The sequence below is a fragment of the Glandiceps talaboti genome, chromosome 3, assembly GCF_964340395.1.
Source record: "Glandiceps talaboti chromosome 3, keGlaTala1.1, whole genome shotgun sequence".
Taxonomy (NCBI): Eukaryota; Metazoa; Hemichordata; class Enteropneusta; family Spengelidae; genus Glandiceps; species Glandiceps talaboti.
Window position 1 is genome coordinate 12,114,379 of NC_135551.1, and position 24,433 is coordinate 12,138,811.

General features: G+C 35.2%; 1 protein-coding gene across 1 annotated transcript in view; it reads left to right on the forward strand.

Annotated features, from left to right (window-relative positions):
- Positions 1 to 24,433, forward strand: part of LOC144433048 (E3 ubiquitin-protein ligase listerin-like) — a 49,570-nt gene that overhangs the window by 916 nt on the left and 24,221 nt on the right. The window contains exons 3-22 of the mRNA XM_078121360.1: positions 324 to 422; positions 949 to 1,179; positions 2,217 to 2,269; positions 3,127 to 3,307; positions 4,369 to 4,542; positions 5,038 to 5,228; positions 5,835 to 5,982; positions 6,961 to 7,839; positions 8,743 to 8,926; positions 9,414 to 9,571; positions 14,664 to 14,745; positions 14,941 to 15,091; positions 15,471 to 15,681; positions 16,587 to 16,922; positions 17,210 to 17,343; positions 17,865 to 17,978; positions 18,563 to 18,705; positions 20,757 to 20,892; positions 21,430 to 21,574; positions 23,291 to 23,492. Of these exons, the coding sequence (XP_077977486.1) occupies positions 324 to 422; positions 949 to 1,179; positions 2,217 to 2,269; positions 3,127 to 3,307; positions 4,369 to 4,542; positions 5,038 to 5,228; positions 5,835 to 5,982; positions 6,961 to 7,839; positions 8,743 to 8,926; positions 9,414 to 9,571; positions 14,664 to 14,745; positions 14,941 to 15,091; positions 15,471 to 15,681; positions 16,587 to 16,922; positions 17,210 to 17,343; positions 17,865 to 17,978; positions 18,563 to 18,705; positions 20,757 to 20,892; positions 21,430 to 21,574; positions 23,291 to 23,492 (3,952 nt within the window). The remainder of the gene's footprint in view (positions 1 to 323; positions 423 to 948; positions 1,180 to 2,216; positions 2,270 to 3,126; positions 3,308 to 4,368; positions 4,543 to 5,037; positions 5,229 to 5,834; positions 5,983 to 6,960; positions 7,840 to 8,742; positions 8,927 to 9,413; positions 9,572 to 14,663; positions 14,746 to 14,940; positions 15,092 to 15,470; positions 15,682 to 16,586; positions 16,923 to 17,209; positions 17,344 to 17,864; positions 17,979 to 18,562; positions 18,706 to 20,756; positions 20,893 to 21,429; positions 21,575 to 23,290; positions 23,493 to 24,433) is intronic.

Here is a 24,433-nt window from a genome sequence, read left to right on the forward strand (position 1 = left end):
CACATAAGTGTAAACATTGGAAGTCCCAAAACAGCACTGCAAGTTCATGGAACTCTAAATAGACTAGTTTTCAGAGACACCTCCCTACTGAGACTATAATTAAACCAACGTCCATTCAATAGCTTATCACTGTTTTATCAACACGTTGCGACAATACATGTAGTTTTAGTTTGTGTCTATCTTAGAAAATGAAAGGCTCAACTACCAGGGTAATATTATCTTCAGATAAAACAAAACATGGGATGAGTTCATTGTAGCAATATGTATTCTATGATATCATGCTGTCATTTCATTTCAAACTGTGTACAATTTTAATTTGTTAGGCTACTCAAGAGTTTACAGCAATGTGTAAAGAAAAAGATGAAGATATTGTCAAAGGTGTACTACCATACTGGCATCGACTTTATGCAAAGATAGCTAATGTAAGTACTACTAGTTAATAAGTTATATTTGAAGTGCTTTGTTGTCAGTAAACCTGAATGTCATTCTCGTAAACCAGAGCTGTTATTTCTTCAAAAAACTTCAAAATAACCAGACCTGTTCCGACAGCATATTTTGGACGGTGTCGTAAAAGAGGCCATGGTTTGCGACGATGCTGAATGTATGTCTTTTTTAAGTGTTCACTTCCAATGTCATAGATATTTGGGTACTAAATATGAATGTGATTACAAGTGATTTCCTGTAAAGACCAGTGGGACTACCCCACGATGATTGAACGCTAGATGGTTTTGTTACAAAGTTGTCTAAGTTACTTAGTACTAGTTTGTCACCTAAGATCATATTGATACAAGTATACTATATAGTTAGAAGTAAGTCTGACTGGACTTTTTTGATGACACATTAAGTTACCCTACACCAAGTGCATTGCCTAAACACTGCCACTAGAGGGCACTACTTATTTGAAAGGTGTATTATCATTGAGTTAATGGCAATATTTTATATTGATAGGACCATGATAGGAGAGTTCGGGAAGCCATCCAACAAGCCCATGAACAGGTTGCTGTCAAAGTCCGTCGTAATTTAGCTCCACATCTGAAATTTTTAATGGGTCCATGGTTAGTAGGACAGTGTGATACGTATGGTCCTGCTGCTAGTGCTGCTAAGTCTGCCTTCAATGCTGCATTCCCACCTACTAAACAAACTGAAGCTATTGCCTACTGTAAAGAAGACATTTTAGCTGTAAGTTTGAAACTCTTTGTTTTGTTGTGAGATATATTCCTGACTGAAAACTGATGAAAGGGAGACTGAGTCAGAAACAGCTGACCGCCTTACAGTCTGTGATACCCCAATACACCATATTCCGGTTATAGGAAAGATAAAAGATTTCATGGTTTGGCCGCTAGGAGTGCTGTTCACAAGTTGTTTGATGGCAGCTCAGACCAGTCCACTATTAATATTCGTTAGTGGTCTGAGATGGCAGGGAGTGAATGCCAGCTTATTATAGCATAAGGACAGCAGACACACACTACTGTAATACTCTGTTATGGGCATTCAGAGTTCTTTCACACACATTTCATTCACTGCTAAGTGTCATGGCGACTGGTTACATGAAGCACTGCTAGGGAGGGGTAAATTTAACATTGCACTTATGCACTACCACTCACTTTTGATCAACCTATAGAGAATTAATGTAATTGTTGTAAGGAAAATACATGTATAATGCATCCATTGATTGTTTTACTTTGATTCTATTGTTTTACTTTGATTATATTGTTTTACTTTGATTATATTGTTTTACTTTGATTGTATTGTTTTTCTTTGATTCCATTGTTTTACTTTGATTCTATTGTTTTACTTTGATTCTATTGTTTTACTTTGCTTCTATTGTTTTACTTTGATTCTATTGTTTTACTTTGATTGTATTGTTTTACTTTTCTTCTATTGTTTTACTTTGATTCTATTGTTTTACTTTGATTCTATTGTTTTACTTTGCTTCTATTGTTTTACTTTGATTCTATTGTTTTACTTTGCTTCTATTGTTTACTTTGATTCTATTGTTTTACTTTGATTCTATTGTTTTACTTTGCTTCTATTGTTTTACTTTGATTCTATTGTTTTACTTTGCTTCTATTGTTTACTTTGATTCTATTGTTTTACTTTGATTCTATTGTTTAACTTTGATTATATTGTTTTACTTTGATTCTATTGTTTTACTTTGATTCTATTGTTTTACTTTGATTCTATTGTTTTACTTTGATTCTATTGTTTTATTGCAGTACTTAAAGGACAACCTGTTTAAACAAACACTGTCAACACTAAGTGATCCCAAGTAAGTGAATAGTCAATACACTAACTAAAATTCTGGTAAGAGGTTTATTTTACTTACCCCAGGTGATAAGATTCAATACATTTTGTAGAAATCTGATTGAACATATGACATTCAATATTGTATATCAGGAATCATAAATTTTAGGTTTATAGTTAATAAGTTAGGGTTTAACGCATTTTAATAAGTTAGTATGGTTAGGGGCAGTGTGCCTTCTAAGTCAGTTTGATGTGCAACTGACACACAGAATTTCCAGTGACACACCAATATTTGGTGTTCTCCTATCTCTTACTATGTGGTGACTCACAAGAAATGCCAGTTTTTATCATTTTGATTCACAACAAAATTTGGCTATCAGTAGAGGGCACACTGGTTAGGGCAGTAAATAACTGTCAAAACAAATCAATAGTTTTTGAACATTACTAATACTAGTGATGATGTGATACTTATTGAGGTAACAAAAACCCAGAAAATGTCATGTTCCTTCTGATAGTAATCATAATGAGAGCAAAGGGGTGGTGGTAAAATACGGAAATTAGGCAGTAATATCAAGGAATGAGACTCATAAATCTGCCCAACGATGGAAATATACTGGTTAGAACAAAATATTTTATAACAAATTCCTGAAAAAGTAGCCAGTAACATATTGCAGAGTAGCTGGTTGTATTTGTTGGCTGTCAGCCCATATCTACCTCCCTTGATTAGTCTGTTTTTCAGGATCATTCTTTTCTATAGCTCTAACAGATAACAGTTTTTTCACACCTAAATTGGAATACTAATCCGCATTATCACTAGGCCTGTACTTTATCAGCACCTGTTACAGTGCATAATAAAATATTATGTGTTTGATTGTTGCACAGATCAACACCACCAGAAGAAATGGAAGCCAAGTATAACCGAGTGATAACATCATCACTGCTAGCATTCAGACATTTCCTCCTTGTCTTACCAAAACAAGAACATGAAAACCTACAAGAAACATACCAGGGCTTCCTTACAGAGCCAAAGTTGTGGAAGTATGCCAAGAACAAAGCACCACCAGTAAGACATTCTCTTTACATTGTCATATTTAAGCTAATAATGTAAGCCTTTCAAGTGATAAAATAGTGTAAGTAATGGTAAAGACAAACCAATTCAATACAAACAAGCTTTACTTGTGTGGATATGACTAAAGTACATAATTATACAATTATACCTGTAAGCTTTAACAAATTATGATACATGGTATTGTAACTTGAAAGTAAACAGTGTCTTGTACAAAATACAACTAAAACATTGAGGGATCACCAACGACTGTGCCTATCATACACATTTTATGTTCCCTAAGAACAATTTAGATAGATAAGAAACAGGCTTCCCACAGACCACTCAATACAAATATAAACACATCATCCAACCCCTACTGATACACAGACATACACATTGTCCTTGGAACAAACAAGCTATTTAAAACCATCACATTGCTGGCTCAGATTTTGACACATACAAGTGTATTGATTCAAAGTTACAAGTGATATGTGTGTGCCCATACAGTGCCTGCTTGTCGGAGTGTGCTACAGTGCCTGCTACAGGAGTGTAGTGTTGTTTATATTTGTAATGAGTGGTCTGTGGGAAGCCTGTTTCTTATCTATCTAAATAGTTCTTTGGGAACATAAAATGTGTATGATATGCACAGTCCCTCGATGTTTTAGTTTTAATTTCATGCTGACACCTCCATTGTACTTCATACCATAGAGACCAAAGAGATCGATGAAACCAAGAAAATTTGAGGGGATTTACTAGCACAAACTACAATGGAAAGATACACTACAAACCGTTCTAATAGCTACCAGATACCAAACTGTAGTTATGTTCAAAAACTCGTTCTTCCCATGAACAATAATAGACGGGAACAATCTTGAAGATAGCGTGGTTAAAGCTGGATGTGTTGTATGATGCCTTCAAGACATCCATACAGAATGATTAAGATAAGAGCCCTCTCTTTCCCTCGATTATATACCAGTTGTGTGGTCATTTGATGTATTTATACAGATACAGATACATATATACAGAATTTGTTCTCTGATACACATTTTTGTATTTGACATATTTTCTTATTCCAGATCAGGGGAGCATTTTTCTCTGCCATTTCAGCAATGTGCCAGGCAATACCTCAAGTGGTTGATAATTATGCAAGCAAACTTTGTCCAGCTGTTCTTGGTAATATTGATGACACAGATCCAGCTGTTTGTCAAACTCTTTGGGAGGCAGTGTTGTATGTAGTTTCCTCCATCACTGTAAGTTAATGCATAGACCTATCCAAATAAACACTGCCCTCATGTGGTAGTGATGTTATTTCCTCATTGACAGTATTTAATAGACCTATCCAAATAAATGTGATAGTGTAGCAATTGCTAGTACCATCAAGGTAAGCTGTTGTAAATAGACCTATCCACATAAACACTGCCCTCATGTGATAGTGTAGCAATTGTTACCATTATGGTAATCTGTTGTGAATAGACCTATTCAAATTAAAACTGCCGTCATGTGATACAGTGTAATGGTTTTGTCCATCACTGTAAGCTGTTGTAAATAGACCTTACCAAATAAACACTGCCCTCATGTGATACAGTGTACATGTACATGTAGTATTCTGTGGTTAATTCTGAAAAAATCCAAGTAAAATGTGCTTTATCTAGCTGGAAATAGGAAAACAGCATATTACACATATAAAAACAATGAAACAAGTTCACACTTCAAGACTAACTTCCATGTTATGTTTTATCACTCAGGATTGTTGGAAACACATCAACACAAGGAAAGCCTTCCTACCAAAACTGTGGGTAATATTCCGTAATGCTGGTAATGGTTCCGCCACTGTCATCTATCCCAACTTATTACCACTACTTAGTAAAATACCAGTAGATGTCATTGGACAGGGAATAGGATTTTATCATGAATTTTTTACCAACATGAAAACAGGGTAAGTTATTTACAACTTTATTTTGGTTCATTTATATGCAAAGAAAAAGAAGTCAATAGAGAAAACATGAGAACGTAGTCACCTAAAGGTAGAGATATTACAGTAATTACTGAGGGCATTATGGCTAGCAATAGGTTCATATACAGATGCTATTTATGTGGTCTCTATAACATCTGATTGGTTGTAGTGTTGATGTGCAAAGTCATTGTGATAAGTAGTGCATTTAATATATGAATGAAATGAACACCTCTTGGCTGGTACATTTCAGACGGTGCCGTACAGAGATCTGTACGTGGTTCATGACATTGTAACAGCTGCTCGATTATGTTCACATCATCAGCCCCCATGTTAAGTTTTGTTGCTTGGATCCTTGCAAAAATTGAGACTGTTTGAATTGGGTTAACTTTGGATATTTGGATTGTATGTGTATGGAGCTACACTGTATGTATACAGCTACACTGTATTATGCACTCATTGCGTACACGTATGCAATCCAATATTGCAGTGCAGTGCGGTGCAGTGCAGACACCTAGTATGTGCACTTAATCATTAGTACATACTTGCATTCACTTTAAATTTGTATCTCATTTGTTTTTCTCTATTTAGGTTGACAACTGACAGAGTTCACAGCAGTAGTAGTGAATGTGGAGCTGTGATCACAGCATTCATGGAGTGTCTACGATTCTCATTACTACAACATTTACAAACTACAGAGGGCAGTATAACAATACAAGATCATCTCATTTTAGACCAGGTAAACTCAAAATATTTAAGATTCACACTCAAGTAACATTAAAACTACAGATCAGTATAGGAATACAGGATCAGCTCATTTTAGACTAGGTAAACTCTAGATATTAAAGATTTACACTCACGTAGCATTTAGAGACTACGGTGTACAGAGAGCTGTATAACTCTACAGGATTATCTCACTCTGGACTAGGGTCCTCATAAAATATTGTTCATGTCATGTCATGTCGTGTTGTATTTTGTCATGTTAGATTGTTGATACTGTTCTGTTGTATTTTGTCACGTAAGGTTGTGTGGACTATTATGTTGAAATATGATGTCAAATTTATTCTAGCCTAGGGGAGGTTGAAATACTATGACAAATTTGTTGTAGCTTATGGAGGTTGAAATACAAATTTGTTGTAGCGTAGGGGAGTTCAAATACTATGTCAAATTTGTTGTAGGCCAGGGGAGGTTGAAATACTGTGACAAATTTGTTATAGCTTATGGAGGTTGAAATACAAATTTGTTGTAGCGTAGGGGAGTTCAAATAGTATGACAAATTTGTTGTAGCCTAGGGGAGGTTGAAATACAAATTTGTTCTAGCCTAGGGGAGGTTGAAATACTATGACAAATTTGTTGTAGCTTATGGAGGTTGAAATACAAATTTGTTGTAGCGTAGGGGAGTTCAAATAGTATGACAAATTTGTTGAAGCCTAGGGGAGGTTGAAATACAAATTTGTTGTAGCCTAGGGAGGTTGAACTTGAAATACTATGACAAATTTGTTGTAGCCTAGGGGAGGTTGAAATACAAATTTGTTGTAGCCTAGGGGAGGTTGAAATACAAATTTGTTGTAGCCTTGGGGAGGTTGAAATACAATGACAAATTTGTTCTGTTCCTTTGTGTTTTGTATTAATGTTTATTCTGATTTGAAACTTCATTCCCAAAATTTGGAAAGAAAACTATTGACAGTATTTCCCCTTCTTTATATTTCACCATCAGCTGATTCCATTACTGGAAGCCTCTATCCGTGAAGAGAAAACACAGCTGGCATCATCTCCCCTGTACAGTCATACTTCAAGTCTATTAAATCACATGGAGAAGAACATTCAGTCTGATCATCCACAGAAGGAAACATACCTCAGGGTTTTAGATATATTCTGGACCAACTTTTCACCAATATGTATCAGTGTTGTTGATGAGTTAGATGAAATGTCCAAGGGACAACCATTGGAAAATATTGCATTCTTACTGGAATGTGTCAAGTCACCAAATGTTGTGCGAAAAGCAGCTGCAAAAAAATCCACCAGGGTTAAATTTACAGATGGACCAGGTATTGGTACTGGTGCTAGGAGTAAAGTGAAACCTGTTGTTGAACAGATGAATAGAGAAGAAACACCAATCAAACAGGAATTAGATGACTTAGTTGATACACAACCCATAAAAGAAGGACCACTACTTAGTCTTGTCTGCAAAGTATCCATAATGTCTCATCAATTTGCGCAGCAAAAACCATCTCAAATTCATCAAAAGTTTTTAGCAAAGCTTGTAAAAGACTTTGCATCTTCAGAGCTATTTAAAGCACTCACAGAAGTTGACACATCAGATGTCAAAGACAGTAAAAAAACAGAGGGAGAAATAAGCCATGGAGAAATTGAAAACAGGGCCTCATATGCTGGTAGTTTTTTCCACAAGATATTACTTCCATGGATAGAACAACTGGAAAACAGAGACTCGGCAAATTATGGGATAGACTGTTTAGTTGATATGATTCTTGCTGTGGTCCAGTCATGTGACAATGAAGTTGAGAAAATACTACTATTGAATGAAGTGTTGGAGAAATGCAGTAATACCATAGTGTTACATAATTTAGTCAATAAGGTAACTGAGTCCTGGTAGATCTTCCAGAATCTGGTAAAAATCAGATTGAGAAGCTTTGTATTCTTTTGTTTTGTTTTGTATTGTTTTGTTTTGTTTTGTTTTGCAAGAATGAATGTTCTTTGGCTCTGGGTTCATATTTACAAATGAAAATTTCTAAATTACAAACTTAGTAATTTACAAGATTTGGGGGTAGAAATTTTCATTTGATTTGCTTTATTTTTAACCTCTTTCATATCAACTGTGCATGGTCTGTATGTTCTCTTTGTAAATATGTTATAATACTAAGTTGTGTGTGCCTGACAACTGATCAATGTGATCTGGTTTGATGTGAAAATAAGAGATGGGGATGCAGTTGTATAATGAATGTCGTCAAATCATCTCCACAAAAGGAGCCATGGTGTTAGTAGGATATACAACTCTGTGTTAACACGCCTCGATCAGTGTGCCTTCTAAGCCAATTTGACGCATCACTGACGCACACAATTTCTAGTGACACACCATTATTTGGTGTTCTCCTATCTCTTACTATGTGTTGAGTGTACCCTCTAAGCCAATTGGACGCATCACTGATGCACACAATTTCTAGTGATGCACCAAAATTTGGTGTTCTCCTATCTCTTACTAGGTGGTGACTCAAAATGCCAGTTTTTCTCATTTCAACTCATAACAACAAAATTTGGCTATCATTAAAGGGCACACTGGCCGACATGCATTTCCATTACTTTTGCCAATTGTGATAAAACTCAAGGCTGTAACACAAAGTAGATTGATATCAATGACCTTATGTAGCCTAAGTATACTGGACATGATACAGAAAATTATCATTCCACAAAATGTAGTGTTTGTAATTGTCCACATTTACTACATCCTATTCAATAATTGTCTTCTTTTTTCAATCTTCAGGCTGTTTCCACATCAAGTGATGCAGCAATTATGAAATGGTTGAAAGGACCTGAGTTTGGAAGCAAACTAGTCCAAGTCACAAAACAGCTATGTCATGACAGTATGACCTCTGACCCTTCTGAATCAACCAATGAATGCAGCTGGATGTTAATTAGTCTTGGTCTTTCAACCAATCAAAAACTTGGTAGGTCTCAGTTTCAACTTGAAAGTAAATGATGCTTGGAATGAAAATGTTCATGTGCCATTTGCAAAATACATAGTTGATCATAGATAAATTTTGAATAGTTGTTGATGTCATGGTCAATATAAATTAGGGGATCCAAAACCCCTCACCTAACCCAAACCACAGCTCCCTAGCTCAGATACAAATATGTATCTATTGTAGAGTTGGTAGAATCACATTAAAGCTAGGGAGTCTAACTCTATTCCCATCCCTAATCTACGTCTAACCTTAACTCCCTAGTTTGAAGTTCAAAACAAAATATGTATCTATTATACAGTCAGTCCACTGCTCTACATTCTTGTCCAATCAGAAATACATGAACCTGGAAATTTTCCACATAAATTCTAGGTGACATATATTATGTAATGTCTTGAATCTTGTGCTTTCTGTTTCAAGTATTGCCAGTCATTTCCTAAGTAAACCATATTTACTACATTGTATATTTCAGAACCTGTCATAGCTGGTGAATACATGGAACAGATATTGAATACATTTCATCAGTCATTACCCAAATCAAAAGATGAAATGTCTGTCAATCAACAACAATTACAGAGGTGTGTCAGTTTCATCTGTGATGTCATCAGTAACTTCTTCCATGCCCTTCAGGTTAGTAATAGATTTATGATGTCATCAGTAACTTCTTTCATACCCTTCAGGTTCGTAATAGATTTATGATGTCATCAGTAACTTCTTTCATGCCCTTCAGGTTAGTAATAGATTTGTGATGTCATCAGTAACTTCTTCAATGCCCTTCAGGTTAGTAATAGATTTATGATGTCATCAGTAACTTCTTCCATACCCTTCAGGTTAGTAATAGATTTATGATGTCATCAGTAACTTCTTTCATACCCTTCAGGTTCGTAATAGATTTATGATGTCATCAGTAACTTCTTTCATGCCCTTCAGGTTAGTAATAGATTTGTGATGTCATCAGTAACTTCTTCAATGCCCTTCAGGTTAGTAATAGATTTATGATGTCATCAGTAACTTCTTCCATACCCTTCAGGTTAGTAATAGATTTGTGATGTCATCAGTAACTTCTTCAATGCCCTTCAGGTTAGTAATAAATTTATGATGTCATCAGTAACTTCTTCCATGCCCTTCAGGTTAGTAATAGATTTATGATGTCATCAGTAACTTCTTTCATGCCCTTCAGGTTAGTAATAGATTTGTGATGTCATCAGTAACTTCTTTCATGCCCTTCAGTTTAGTAATAGATTTATGATGTCATCAGTAACTTCTTCCATGCCCTTCAGGTTAGTAATAGATTTGTGATGTCATCAGTAACTTCTTTCATGCCCTTCAGGTTAGTAATAGATTTGTGATGTCATCAGTAACTTCTTTCATGCCCTTCAGGTTAGTAATAGATTTGTGATGTCATCAGTAACTTCTTTCATGCCCTTCAGGTTAGTAATAGATTTGTGATGTCATCAGTAACTTCTTCCATACCCTTCAGGTTAGTAATAGATTTGTGATGTCATCAGTAACTTCTTCCATACCCTTCAGGTTAGTAATAGATTTGTGATGTCATCAGTAACTTCTTTCATGCCCTTCAGGTTAGTAATAGATTTGTGATGTCATCAGTAACTTCTTTCATGCCCTTCAGGTTAGTAATAGATTTGTGATGTCATCAGTAACTTCTTTCATGCCCTTCAGGTTAGTAATAGATTTATGATGTCATCAGTAACTTCTTTCATGCCCTTCAGGTTAGTAATAGATTTGTGATGTCATCAGTAACTTCTTTCATGCCCTTCAGGTTAGTAATAGATTTGTGATGTCATCAGTAACTTCTTCCATACCCTTCAGGTTAGTAATATATTTATGATGTCATCAGTAACTTCTTCCATGCCCTTCAGGTTAGTAATAGATTTATGATGTCATCAGTAACTTCTTTCACACCCTTCAGGTTAGTAATAGATTTATGATGTCATGAGTAACTTCTTTCACACCCTTCAGGTTAGTAATAGATTTGTGATGTCATCAGTAACTTCTTCCATGCCCTTCAGGTTAGTAATAGATTTGTGATGTCATCAGTAACTTCTTCCATACCCTTCAGGTTAGTAATAGATTTATGATGTCATCAGTAACTTCTTTCATGCCCTTCAGGTTAGTAATAGATTTTTGATGTCATCAGTAACTTCTTCCATGCCCTTCAGGTTAGTAATAGATTTGTGATGTCATCAGTGACTTCTTCCATACCCTTCAGGTTAGTAATAGATTTGTGATGTCATCAGTAACTTCTTTCACACCCTTCAGGTTAGTAATAGATTTATGATGTCATCAGTAACTTCTTTCATGCCCTTCAGGTTAGTAATAGATTTATGATGTCATCAGTAACTTCTTCCATACCCTTCAGGTTAGTAATAGATTTGTAATGTCATCAGTAACTTCTTCCATACCCTTCAGGTTAGTAATAGATTTATGATGTCATCAGTAACTTCTTCCATACCCTTCAGGTTAGTAATAGATTTATGATGTCATCAGTAACTTCTTCCATACCCTTCAGGTTAGTAATAGATTTATGATGTCATCAGTAACTTCTTCCATGCCCTTCAGGTTAGTAATAGATTTATGATGTCATCAGTAACTTCTTTCACACCCTTCAGGTTAGTAATAGATTTATGATGTCATCAGTAACTTCTTTCACACCCTTCAGGTTCGTAATAGATTTATGATGTCATCAGTAACTTCTTCCATGCCCTTCAGGTTAGTAATAGATTTGTGATGTCATCAGTAACTTCTTCCATGCACTTCAGGTTAGTAATAGATTTATGATGTCATCAGTAACTTCTTCCATACACTTCAGGTTAGTAATAGATTTATGATGTCACCAGTAACTTCTTTCATGCCCTTCAGGTTAGTAATAGATTTATGATGTCATCAGTAACTTCTTTCACACCCTTCAGGTTCGTAATAGATTTATGATGTCATCAGTAACTTCTTCCATACCCTTCAGGTTAGTAATAGATTTGTGATGTCATCAGTAACTTCTTCCATGCCATTCAGGTTAGTAATAGATTTATGATGTCATCAGTAACTTCTTCCATACCCTTCAGGTTAGTAATAGATTTGTGATGTCATCAGTAACTTCTTCCATGCCCTTCAGGTTAGTAATAGATTTGTGATGTCATCAGTAACTTCTTCCATGCCCTTCAGGTTAGTAATAGATTTGTGATGTCATCAGTAACTTCTTCCATGCCCTTCAGGTTAGTAATAGATTTGTGATGTCATCAGTAACTTCTTCCATGCCCTTCAGGTTAGTAATAGATTTATGATGTCATCAGTAACTTCTTCCATACCCTTCAAGTTAGTAATATATTTATGATGTCATCAGTAGCTTCTTCCATACCCTTCAGGTTAGTAATAGATTTATGATGTCATCAGTAACTTCTTCCATACCCTTCAGGTTAGTAATAGATTTATGATGTCATCAGTAACTTCTTTCATGCCCTTCAGGTTAGTAATAGATTTGTGATGTCATCAGTAACTTCTTCCATGCCCTTCAGGTTAGTAATAGATTTATGATGTCATCAGTAACTTCTTCCATACCCTTCAGGTTAGTAATATATTTATGATGTCATCAGTAACTTCTTCCATGCCCTTCAGGTTAGTAATAGATTTATGATGTCATCAGTAACTTCTTCCATACCCTTCAAGTTAGTAATATATTTATGATGTCATCAGTAGCTTCTTCCATGCCCTTCAAGTTAGTAATATATTTATGATGTCATCAGTAACTTCTTCCATGCCCTTCAGGTTAGTAATAGATTTATGATGTCATCAGTAACTTCTTCCATGCCCTTCATGTTAGTAATAAATTTATGATGTCATCAGTAACTTCTTCCATACACTTCAAGTAAGTAATAGATTTGTGATGTCATCAGTAACTTCTTCCATACCCTTCAGGTTAGTAATAGATTTATGATGTCATCAGTAACTTCTTCCATACCCTTCATGTTAGTAATAGATTTATGATGTCATCAGTAACTTCTTTCATGCCCTTCATGTTAGTAATAAATTTATGATGTCATCAATAACTTCTTCCATGCCCTTCAGGTTAGTAATAGATTTATGATATCATCAGTAACTTCTTCCATGCCCTTCATGTTAGTAATAAATTTATGATGTCATCAATAACTTTTTCCATACCCTTCAGGTTTTAGTAATAGATTTATGATGTCATCAGTAACTTCTTCCATACACTTCAAGTAAGTAATAGATTTATGATGTCATCAGTAATGTCTGTCATGCCTGTCAAGTTAGTAATTGAATAGCTTTGTGATGTCATCAGTAACTTCCTTGTGTACTTACAGATTCCTAATTCCCTTCTTGCCACTCAGAGCAATTCTTTTTACTCTGTTCCCCCTCTAGAGGGTGCTACATTACAGAAAGGTCCCTTCTGAGTTAAATTCACTGTATTTTTTAGTGGTAGTCATATTATATTCACTTATACAGAGTTTAATTACATGTGACTCAATATTTGTGTGGGAAACTGGAAGGACTTTATTCACCAAGGTAGAATGAGGTAGAACCATTGAGAAATTTCTACTCCATAGTCTGTGATAGAACCATTGAGAAATTTCTACTCCATAGTCTGTGATAGAACCATTGCCAAATTTCTACTCCATAGTCTGTGATAGAACCATTGAGAAATTTGTACTCCATAGTCTGTGATAGAACCATTGAGAAATTTCTACTCCATAGTCTGTGATAGAACCATTGCCAAATTTCTACTCCATAGTCTGTGATAGAACCATTGCCAAATTTCTACTCCATAGTCTGTTATAGAACCATTGAGAAATTTGTACTCCATAGTCTGTGATAGAACCATTGAGAAATTTCTACTCCATAGTCTGTGATAGAACCATTGCCAAATTTCTACTCCATAGTCTGTGATAGAACCATTGAGAAATTTCTACTCCATAGTCTGTGATAGAACCATTGCCAAATTTCTACTCCATAGTCTGTGATAGAACCATTGCCAAATTTCTACTCCATAGTCTGTGATAGAACCATTGCCAAATTTCTACTCCATAGTCTGTGATAGAACCATTGCCAAATTTCTACTCCATAGTCTGTGATAGAACCATTGCCAAATTTCTACTCCATAGTCTGTGACAGAACCATTGCCAAATTTCTACTCCATAGTCTGTGATAGAACCATTGCCAAATTTCTACTTCATAGTCTGTGATAGAACCATTGCCAAATTTCTACTCCATAGTCTGTGATAGAACCATTGCCAAATTTCTACTCCATAGTCTGTGATAGAACCATTATTGAAATGAAATGAGATTTTGATGTATAAGTATCCCATAACAAGTCATACTTTAGGGATTATCGCACACAAAGCTCAATAAATGAAAATACTACTGTATAACTGGAAACCCAGCACTGTATCTCACAGAAGTAAATTTTTATAAAACTTTAATATCAAAATCTCAGTAGTATATACAGAAGCTGTAAGCATTGAAGATGTGAACTAAATTTGGTTAGAAGTGCGAAAATGAAGTTCAGCAATCACATTGCCACTAGACCCCCCCCCCCAAAAAAAAAAAAAAAAAAATTTAAAAAAAAAAAAAATAAATAAATAAAAAGTTTGGTTATTGAGCTTGTTGTGTGACATTGTGCGATTGTAATACATTCTAGTACTTGTAAATTAATCATACAACTTTCTATTCTGACATTGTATCTATTCAGGGTTGTTTTATGATACCAGCAGCTGAACATCTTCTGTTGACTTTATTTCAACTAAATTGTTGTAATAGTTATGGTTTGTCAGGTGAGTAGTGTACATATACATATAATTATTATTTCTGTTTGTTTTGTAATGTAATATGCATGGGATGATGGGACAGAGAAGAGATACTCTCCTGGTGAAATCTGTAAAGGCTTGGAGTGAATCCTACCTGATCTATTTTAAGTGTCACTTTGACATCTGAAATATCTCATCCATTTGTGTCTTTTTCCCCCAAAGATGTAGTAATGGAGAAATTAAAAGAGACTTGGCAAGTTGGTACAAAGTCATTGATAAGTCAAAGAGGAGGTCTATTGAATGAGACAGGATTTCTATACCAGGCTGCTACTTGGATCAAACAGTCTACACTAACAACTTCCTCATCTACCAGGTATAATGTGAAATCCCTATATCATAGTAGAATTTGGAATGATCCTGTAGTATTTTATAGTCTCTGGTATATCACATTTTAGTTCAAGGAGAGAGATTGATAAGATAACACATTCTCACAAACTGGAGCTGATATTTCTTCTGTGACACTGGAATATCATCTTGATGGTGTGTGTCAGAGAGTGCTGTAAAAGGGGCTTTGGTCAAAGTTTATGAATGTGTGAATATCATTGACTTTTGTTGTCCACAGTTAAAGTGTATTTGGTCTTAAATAATTACCAGTAGTTTAAAACACCCACTAACAACAGTTATCATTATATTCTATATTGCTGTCAAGTGTAAGTGCTTAGAATGCTAATATTTTATTCTTGTTTTCACAGTGTGAGGGCGCTAGCAGAATCAGCGGTTGAATTATGTGAAATAATTATTAACAGTCTTCCACAAGATGATAATGATGACGATGATGATGATGATAGTGATGAGAATGAAGAAAGTCTAAGAAGAAAGTCTCCTATCATTTATGCCTTACTAGAACTGATGATGCCAACAGATGATGAGTGGGATGAACATCGAATGCAGTTGCATAGCAATGTAAGAGTTCTGTTTTTACCATTGATCATTGAAGTCAGTATACACAGTGTTTTTGGTATAGCTGACTCCACAATGTCATAGTTATTGTAATAATAGCCATGCGGTAATGGAGATAGTAAGATATTGGTGTTTCATAGAACATTATATTGTGTACATTGCTTATTCAATATGAAAAATTTGTATTGAATAATTTCCATAATAGCATTGAAATCTTAAAATTGATGCCAACATTTGAGTGTAAATGTAATACTTGCAATTTTTTTAGCAATTTAAAAACTCTTTTTTCCATTTCTATGTTTTGCCTCAACTACAAGCTATATAGACTATTGACCTTACCATTAGGGTAACCCTATTTTTATAATGTTTCTCATTACTTTTTCATGGCAACTATGGGTTGGTTGGTTGATGTAAAAAAAAATAAACAAACAAAAAATCATCTTCATGTTTCTCTGCCTCTCCTTTTCCTCCTCTCTATCCTCTTTTTATTGGATTCCTGGTTATCAGCCCTTTCCCAGGTTCTCTACACAATTGGCATGTTCTCGGACCCCCTTTCTTGAATAATTTCCATCATGAAAGAAATACTCTGTTCGTGAACAAGTGTCATCATCACTGCCATGACTGTACATGACATCGACAGTCTAGACACTTGCTTATTCTTGCCAGAGAGGGTGCTGTTCCATAATGAAGTGGGTGAAAATAATTTTTTTTTTTTAGATGATGATGTCAGAGCTGAAAATTTGGGTTGGTTGGGAAATGAGAAACAACAAAAATAGTGTTACCCATATCAGTGTTTATCTAAAATATGTTATACAGTATTTGTACTAATTCTAGTAAACTCAAAAAATCATGAATTGATAGATGTATTCAACACTGAAAACTTGTTTTTTTTCTTATCCCTTATACAGTGGAAATCTACATTAATGTTGAAGAGGGTCATGACCTTTACTGATATCCCACAATCCTGTACAACTTCCTGTGCAATAGTACCAAGGCACACTTTACTTGCCATATTCTCATCTGTATTGTTGCAAAAGTGTTGTCATGGTAACAGCATACAGGATGGTCTGGAAGGTGGAGAAGCAAACCTGGAAGCTATAAATGATGCAATTCTAAAACTTGAAATGAAACATACTGACTGGACTATGGATGTAGGAGATATGAAAACACAACTATTGGAGTGTGTGTATGGATTAATATGGTGTAGTAGTGAACTTGGTCTTGAACTTGGAGCAGGAGAACAGGTATTGTCAACATTTGGTAGATGAATCACAGGGGATTGTTATTGCAAAACAAGTGTACATCTGGCATGGAACTATATACACAATGAATGAGGAACAAGTTTCAAAGTAGTATTTCTTGAAACTTTTCTTCAACTCAATATTTCTTAGATAATGTAAATGATATAAAATCACAAAATGACTCTATATAGAACCCAAAGTTGACACAAATTCCTTTCCCCACTATTGCTACATATAATATTATTAACATGAGAGATATTTATGGAAATACTTCATTTTATTTTGACTAGGAGCTGAAGAGAGTGTCTGAAAAACAACCTGAGATCTCCTCAGCCTGGAGATTACTGAATTCAAGTTTATCCAAAATGTTATCGGATCTAAAGACAGGACATTGGGAAATACTGTTATCATCAACTCTGGAAAGGTAGAGTAGATCTTAAACAATTCTGTAAACACTTTGTTTGAGTTTCATTCAACTGATAGGATAGTGTATGTTCAAATGTCAATAATTATAACCTTCTTGAGTTCATGTAGTTTTGTTTTGTTTTTAATTTCATTTTGAATTAACAGCTTGAATTTTTTTCTTCAACTTTCCCCTTTGTTACTGTGTGTTTGTAGACTATGAGTAGGCTGAAATATGTTTGCAAATGTTTTAATAAGTGTGTAAAGACGTGTGTGTGTGTGCGTGTGTGTGTGTGTGTGTGTGTGTGTGTGTGTGTGTGTGCATGCATACAGCTGAGGTAGGTACATACATGTATGAGCAAGTGAATGAATGAATTAAGTCGTGCACGTGTGTGTTTTTGCATGTGCATGTATGTGTATGTATATATGTGTGTGTCTGCGTGCATGTGTGTGCGTATGTGTGTGAAATCATGCGTGCCTTTGACGTTGATTTAATTCAGAAAGTCTAACTTACTTTAATATTGCAATCACAACTTTTTCCAGGTCTCTGAAAAATGGAATTCTGTGGTCCATGTCCTTAGGATACATGCTATCAAACTGTAAAACCCTGAATAAACTAGAAATAGATGTCTTACAGTGTGCTGGGTCAATGGATAGGTTAGTATTATAGTTACACTTTATATCATGATGTGTGAACAGCTGGTGCATACAGAATACCAGGAATGTATTAAACCAATTACCAATGGAATCACTCACCGTGGTAAATACCGTAAAAACTGTATTTCAAAAATTGATTTCTGATCATGTTTTTAGGTAAAATAAATGTTTTCAAAAAGTGTGCAAAAAGTAAATGGACACATGATCTTTTGATGGTAGATAAAGTGATACTAGTTTGTTTCAAATAGTGCTTGCACAGTTCCTTGTAGCGTTTGAGTTATGGTTAACAAACAGACATAACTATGAGAAAAGATTTCATATGTAAATGCAATAGTTCATGTATACCGACCTAACATGGTTGTAAGATTATACCTCTGTCTACTGATTACTAGGTATATTTCAGTAAATAGTAAAACATATACTGAGTATTTGAAGTAACTTTTCAAAAGCAACAAAAATACGTACAAGTTCTGGAACATGTAGAAATGTCATGTGATTTGGTATTTGATGTAATTGGTCACTGTTTTGATATAGTAGGACTGTCCAATCTAAGCCCTAGTTATATTTTACTCTGCAACCTACAGATTTGCTGTACTACATGAATCCAGTCTTCAAACACTTGAGTGTATTATTCCATATTTAAAGTCAGAACACATTCTACAACTAACTGAAATTAACACAGCTGGTATGCTGACCAGTACAGAGAATAACATATTGTCAGTATCAGGTAGGTGTTATGGTTTGAAATATTATAGTGTAGTCAGTATCAGGTAGGTGTTATAGTTTGAGATGTTATAGTGTAGTCAGTATCAGGTAGGTGTTATGGTTTGAAATGTTATAGTGTAGTCAGTATCAGGTAGGTGTTATGGTTTGAAATGTTATAGTGTAGTCAGTAACAGGTAGGTGTTATAGTTTGAGATGTTATAGTGTAGTCAGTATCAGGTAGGTGTTATGGTTTGAAATGTTATAGTGTAGTCAGTATCAGGTAGGTGTTATGGTTTGAAATGTTATAGTGTAGTCAGTATCAGGTAGGTGTTATGGTTTGAAATGTTATAGTGTAGTCAGTATCAGGTAGGTGTTGTGGTTTGAAATGTTATAGTGTAGTCAGTATCAGGTAGGTGTTGTGGTTTGAGATGTTATAGTGTAGTCAGTATCAGGTAGGTGTTGTGGTTTGAAATGTTATAGTGTAGTCAGTATCAGGTAGGTGTTGTGGTTTGAAATGTTATAGTGTAGTCAGTATCAGGTAGGTGTTATGGTTTGAAATGTTATAGTGTAGTCAGTATCAGGTAGGTGTTATGGTTTGAAATGTTATAGTGTAGTCAGTAACAGGTAGGTGTTATAGTTTGAGATGTTATAGTGTAGTCAGTATCAGGTAGGTGTTATGGTTTGAAATGTTATAGTGTAGTCAGTATCAGGTAGGTGTTATGGTTTGAAATGTTATAGTGTAGTCAGTATCAGGTAGGTGTTGTGGTTTGAAATGTTATAGTGTAGTCAGTATCAGGTAGGTGTTATAGTTTGAAATGTAATTATCATAGTCTGTACTGTCGAATGTTATTAAAAACCTGGTTAAAATATAATTTATCGGTGTATTTTAGTTTTAAATGTTTCTTTCTCACACTCATAGTTGGTCAAACACAATGTGAATGACAATCTGACTATGAACATCAAATTCAATAATCTACATTGTTTTGTAAATATCAATTTTGTCCTACAGACGAAGACTAATTAGTGCCCTAGGTTTCCCCAATAAATACTTTTAGCAGGATACAAACCTTATCAAAGATCTCATGTTTAGTAATCAATATTTATCTATTTTGTCATACTTAGGTAGTCTTACTACCCTAGGTGTCCCCAATAAATGCTTCTAGCAGGATACAAACCTTACCAAAGTATGTGAAATGTTCAAAATTTATCTATTTTGTCATACTTAGGTAGTCTTACTACCCTAGGTATCCCCAATAAATGCTTCTAGCAGGATACAAACCTCACTAAAGTACATGTGATATGTTCAATGTTTATCTATTTTGTCAAACTTAGGTAGTCTTACTACCCTAGGTGACCCAATAAATGCTTCTAGCAAGATACAAACCTCACCAAAGTAGATTTGAAATGTTCAAAATTTATCTATTTTGTCATACTTAGGTAGTGTTACTACCCTAGGTGTCCCCAATAAATGCTTCTAGCAGGATACAAACCTCACCAAAGTAGATTTGAAATGTTCAAAATTTATCTATTTTGTCATACTTAGGTAGTCTTACTACCCTAGGTGTCCCCAATAAATACTTCTAGCAAGATACAAACCTCACCAAAGTACATTTGAAATGTTCAATATTTATCTATTTTGTCATACTTAGGTAGTGTTACTACCCTAGGTGTCCCCAATAAATACTTCTAGCAAGATACAAACCTCACCAAAGTACATTTGAAATGTTCACAATTTATCTATTTTGTCATACTTAGGTAGTCTTACTACCCTAGGTGTCCCCAATAAATGCTTCCAGCAAGATACAAACCTCACCAAAGTACATTTGAAATGTTCAAAATTTATCTATTTTGTCATACTTAGGTAGTCTTACTACCCTAGGTGTCCCCAATAAATACTTCTAGCAAGATACAAACCTCACCAAAGTACATTTGAAATGTTCACAATTTATCTATTTTGTCATACTTAGGTAGTCTTACTACCCTAGGTGTCCCCAATAAATGCTTCCAGCAAGATACAAACCTCACCAAAGTACATTTGAAATGTTCAAAATTTATCTATTTTGTCATACTTAGGTAGTCTTGGTGCCCTTTGTGTGTTAAATAAATGCTTCCAGCAAGATGCAAACCTCACCAAAGATCTTATATCAAGTGTTTTAAATCTACTGAGTTCATGGAGAGAAGAACATGAAGATTTGTTTTTGTTTGGTTGGTAAGTCCAAAATATAATCTCCTTTCTGATGACTAGTGCCCTCTAGTGGTAGAAAAGAGAATATTGCTAAAGCACCTTCAGCTCTATTAGTTGGTGTAAACATTCTCAAATTTTATGCCCAAGGGTTCAACAAAGGTCGTTCTCTGCAGCAGGCGCTATCCTTTGATTTCTCAAAAAAAAAAGAAAGAGTGCATGTGTGCATGTATGTTCAAATGTGTGCACACATGTATATGTCATCACACACATGCAGTTGCATACATAAGTGCATGCATGACAATTTTAAATGCCATCATCTTTTGAGAGACAACTGCATAATAATTAATAATACCACATAATGATGTTTGATATATCAGGATTAAGTATATTATAAGAATCTTTATCATCAATAAAAAGTGTGAAAGTGATAAAATTTGTTTATATAGTCACTTTATTATTTTTATCACCAACCATATTGTAAGCCTGTAGTTGATTCAATATAAACAAATTAATGGAATCATAAATTTTTAAAACTAATACTGTAAACCCTTTATCTTTCAGCAATGTGAATGATGCCAGTGTCAATAAAATCAATTTCAACATAGAAATAGTTCAGTTGATGTTAAATGCAGTGATGAATAAACCAGAGTTGATAATAACCTCACACTGGGATTTTATGATGTGTAGTCTTGTATCATGGATTCAGGTATGTATCAGGGTTCTCCCTAACTTAATAACCTCACACTGGGATTTCATGATGTGTAGTCTTGTATCATGTATTCAGGTATGTATCAGGGTTCTCCCTAACTTAATAACCTCACACTGGGATTTCATGATGTGTAGTCTTGTATCATGTATTCAAGTATGTATCAGGGTTGTCCCTAACTTAATAACCTCACACTGGGATTTCATGATGTGTAGTCTTGTATCATGTATTCAGGTACGTATCAGGGTTCTCCCTAACTTAATAACCTCACACTTGTATTTCATGATGTGTAGTCTTGTATCATGGATTCAGGTATGTATCAGGTTTATCCCTAACTTAATAACCTCACACTGGGATTTCATGATGTGTAGTCTTGTATCATGTATTCAGGTATGTATCTTGGTTGTCCCTAACTTAATAACCTCACACTGGGATTTCATGATGTGTAGTCTTGTATCATATATTCAGGTATGTGTCAGGGTTCTCCCTAACTTAATAACCTCACACTGGGATTTTATGATGTGTAGTCTTGTATCATGTATTCAGGTATGTGTCAGGGTTCTCCCTAACTTAATAACCTCACACTGGGATTTTATGATGTGTAGTCTTGTATCATGTATTCAGGTATGTATCAGGGTTCTCCCTAACTTAATAACCTCACACTTGTATTTCATGATGTGTAGTCTTGTATCATGGATTCAGGTATGTATCAGGTTTATCCCTAACTTAATAACCTCACACTGGGATTTCATGATGTGTAGTCTTGTATCATGTATTCAGGTATGTATCTTGGTTGTCCCTAACTTAATAACCTCACACTGGGATTTCATGATGTGTAGTCTTGTATCATATATTCAGGTATGTGTCAGGGTTCTCCCTAACTTAATAACCTCACACTGGGATTTTATGATGTGTAGTCTTGTATCATGTATTCAGGTATGTGTCAGGGTTCTCCCTAACTTAATAACCTCACACTGGGATTTTATGATGTGTAGTCTTGTATCATGTATTCAGGTATGTATCAGGGTTGTCCCTAACTTAATAACCTCACACTGGGATTTCATGATGTGTAGTCTTGTATCATATATTCAGGTATGTGTCAGGGTTGTCCCTAACTTAATAACCTCACACTGGAATTTCATGATGTGTAGTCTTGTATCATGTATTCAGGTATGTATCAGGGTTGTCCCTAACTTAATAACATCACACTGGGATTTCATGATGTGTAGTCTTGTATCATGTATTCAGGTATGTATCAGGGTTGTCCCTAACTTAATAACATCACACTGGGATTTCATGATGTGTAGTCTTGTATCATGTATTCAGGTATGTATCAGGGTTGTCCCTAACTTAATAACATCACACTGGGATTTCATGATGTGTAGTCTTGTATCATGTATTCAGGTATGTATCAGGGTTGTCCCTAACTTAATAACATCACACTGGGATTTTATGATGTGTAGTCTTGTATCATGTATTCAGGTATGTATCAGGGTTCTCCCTAACTTAATAACATCACACCGGTATTTCATGATGTGTAGAGTCTTGTATCATGTATTCAGGTATGTATCAGGGTTCTCCCTAACTTAATAACATTGTGACGACGACGATGATGATGTTGTGATGATGATGATGATGATGATGATGGTGGTGATGATGAAGATGATGATGATGATGATGACATTGATAATGATATTTTCACCTGTATTCTCACAGAGCTGCAGTGAAAGTCTTCAAAGTTCACCATCCCTAGCTACCCAATCATTTTGTTGTGCAGTGTTTGACCTGTTATCAGCAGTCAGTGATCATATGACAAGTAGTTGTACAGTTGTATCAAGTGACCAGACAACAGAGTGGGTGGAATTCTTTAGTGATGGCATTTACACAACTTTGTTCCCAATCTTTATCCTAATTGTTGGTAAGTGAACATAAAACTATTTTAGAAATACTCTCCTGTGTGTGTTTAACAGCTTTAAATCAGTGTGATTCATTGGCAGCAGTCATTGACTATATCACCTGTAAGTCTGTAGTAGCAGTCATTGACTATATCACCTGTAAGTCTGTAGTAGCAGTCATTGACTATATCACCACCAGGTAGGTCTGTATTAGCAGTCATTGACTATATCACCACCAGGTAGGTCTGTAGTAGCAGTCATTGACTATATCACCTGTAAGTCTGTAGTAGCAGTCATTGACTATATCACCACCAGGTAGGTCTGTAGTAGCAGTCATTAACTATATCACCTGTAAGTCTGTAGTAGCAGTCATTGACTATATCACCTGTAAGTCTGTAGTAGCAGTCATTGACTATATCACCACCAGGTAAGTCTGTAGTAGCAGTCATTGACTATATCACCACCAGGTAGGTCTGTAGTAGCAGTCATTGACTATATCACCCGTAAGTCTATAGTAGCAGTCATTGACTATATCACCACCAGGTAGGTCTGTAGTAGCAGTCATTGACTATATCACCCGTAAGTCTGTAGTAGCAGTCATTGACTATATCACCTGTAAGTCTATAGTAGCAGTCATTGACTATATCACCACCAGGTAAGTCTGTAGTAGCAGTCATTGACTATATCACCACCAGGTAGGTCTGTAGTAGCAGTCATTGACTATATCACCACCAGGTAGGTCTGTAGTAGCAGTCATTGACTATATCACCACCAGGTAGGTCTGTAGTAGCAGTCATTGACTATATCACCACCAGGTAGGTCTGTAGTAGCAGTCATTGACTATATCACCTGTAAGTCTATAGTAGCAGTCATTGACTATATCACCACCAGGTAGGTCTGTAGTAGCAGTCATTGACTATATCACCTGTAAGTCTGTAGTAGCAGTCATTGACTATATCACCAC